This window comes from Bubalus kerabau, chromosome 10 (genome assembly GCF_029407905.1).
Source record: "Bubalus kerabau isolate K-KA32 ecotype Philippines breed swamp buffalo chromosome 10, PCC_UOA_SB_1v2, whole genome shotgun sequence".
NCBI classification, from domain to species: Eukaryota; Metazoa; Chordata; class Mammalia; order Artiodactyla; family Bovidae; genus Bubalus; species Bubalus kerabau.
In genome coordinates, this window is record NC_073633.1 from 29707801 (window position 1) to 29709139 (window position 1339).

Sequence of the window (1339 nt, forward strand, 5' to 3'; positions counted from 1 at the left end):
TTTACATTTTTAATAAATAAATAATTTAAATGTAAATTTTAGGGATAAGGATTTTTTTATGAATGATAGCTCTGAATATGGCCTCTGAACCTAGAGAATTATTTTCTTAAAATGAGTATCTTCTCTCTAACCCCATGCCTGTGCAACCCTAATCGTTTCCTGTCTGTGCTGACAACTCCCTGCCCTGGTCCCTACAGCAGGTGGAGCAGGGCCCTGGGTTTTGGTGCAGGTCCCTCCTACACACGTCTCACTGTGGGCTCTCTCAGTGCACAGAAATACACTGCAGAGTCCTCCAGCTGTGAGGCTGAGATGACAAGTGTGATAGATTTTCCTGCTTTCTGGAAGTTCAATGAGTAGCGACCTTCTGTGGCATTTTGCTGGTTAGAATCCTGACGAATAAGGAGAATCATCCCCCCACTGCTGGGCTGCTTGTACCAGAATAAATTATAACGTGAATCACTGGTGTCATACTTGCAGTCCAGGGTCACAGCTTCCTTCTCCTGCCCTAATACTTGTGGTTGGTCTTGAGTTACCTTCTGGGCAATAATGGATCCTAAAGAAAGAAAATAGAATCAGAACTTCAGGAATAAGTGGTATGGAATAAAAAAATCCTATTTTAGACCACATTTCTTCCCAGGATTCCCATAAGACTGCCTGTTCCTCCAGTCCTTAGGTCACAGAGGAGGCACAGTGCCACCGGGACTATCCTTACCTAAACACAGTGAAGCCACGACCACTTTCAGAAGGCTGGAGAGAAGCATGTTTCAGCTATTCCACTAGATGGAAAATATCTTCTTCTTCAATGTCAAGACCTTGCAAGGTGAGCCTGACAGGGTGAGGGAAGAACTGCTGGGCATGTGCTGTTGCTGCCCCATAACAGGAAACAGGGGTTTCCTGGAGTAGCAAGTTGATGTGGCTCATGTCAACTTCTCTATGGACCAGGTGAGTGTCTCACTCACCCCAAACTTCCTTTTGCATTAACCAGCTCTTCAGTTCAGCTCAGTGCAGTCGCTCAGTCGTGTCCAACTCTTCGCAACTCCATGAACCGCAGCACGCCAGGCCTCCCAGTCCATCACCAACTCCTGGAGTCCACCCAAACCCATTTTCAGTTGATACCAATTACATGTGAAAATAAACACAAGTCAAATTTGATATTGAAAGGAAGAGTGATCATTTTACTAACTACTGTGTTCAGCAGTTGCATCTATGATGGAACTTGTTTTAAGATGCTGCTGGGGCTGGTGCACTGGGACGACCCAGAGGGATGGTATGGGGAGGGAGGAGGGAGGAGGGTTCAGGATGGGGAACACATGTATACCTGTGGCGGATTCATTTCAAT

At 45.9% G+C, this 1339-nt stretch overlaps 1 gene segment (V, D, J or C); it reads right to left on the reverse strand.

The window, feature by feature from the left end:
• Positions 1–236: 236 nt before the first annotated feature.
• On the reverse strand, positions 237–761 carry LOC129622033 (T cell receptor alpha variable 14/delta variable 4-like). The segment is given in 2 exon segments: positions 237–553; positions 713–761. Coding segments are annotated over 2 exon segments (366 nt in total).
• Between the last annotated feature and the right edge of the window lie 578 nt (positions 762–1339).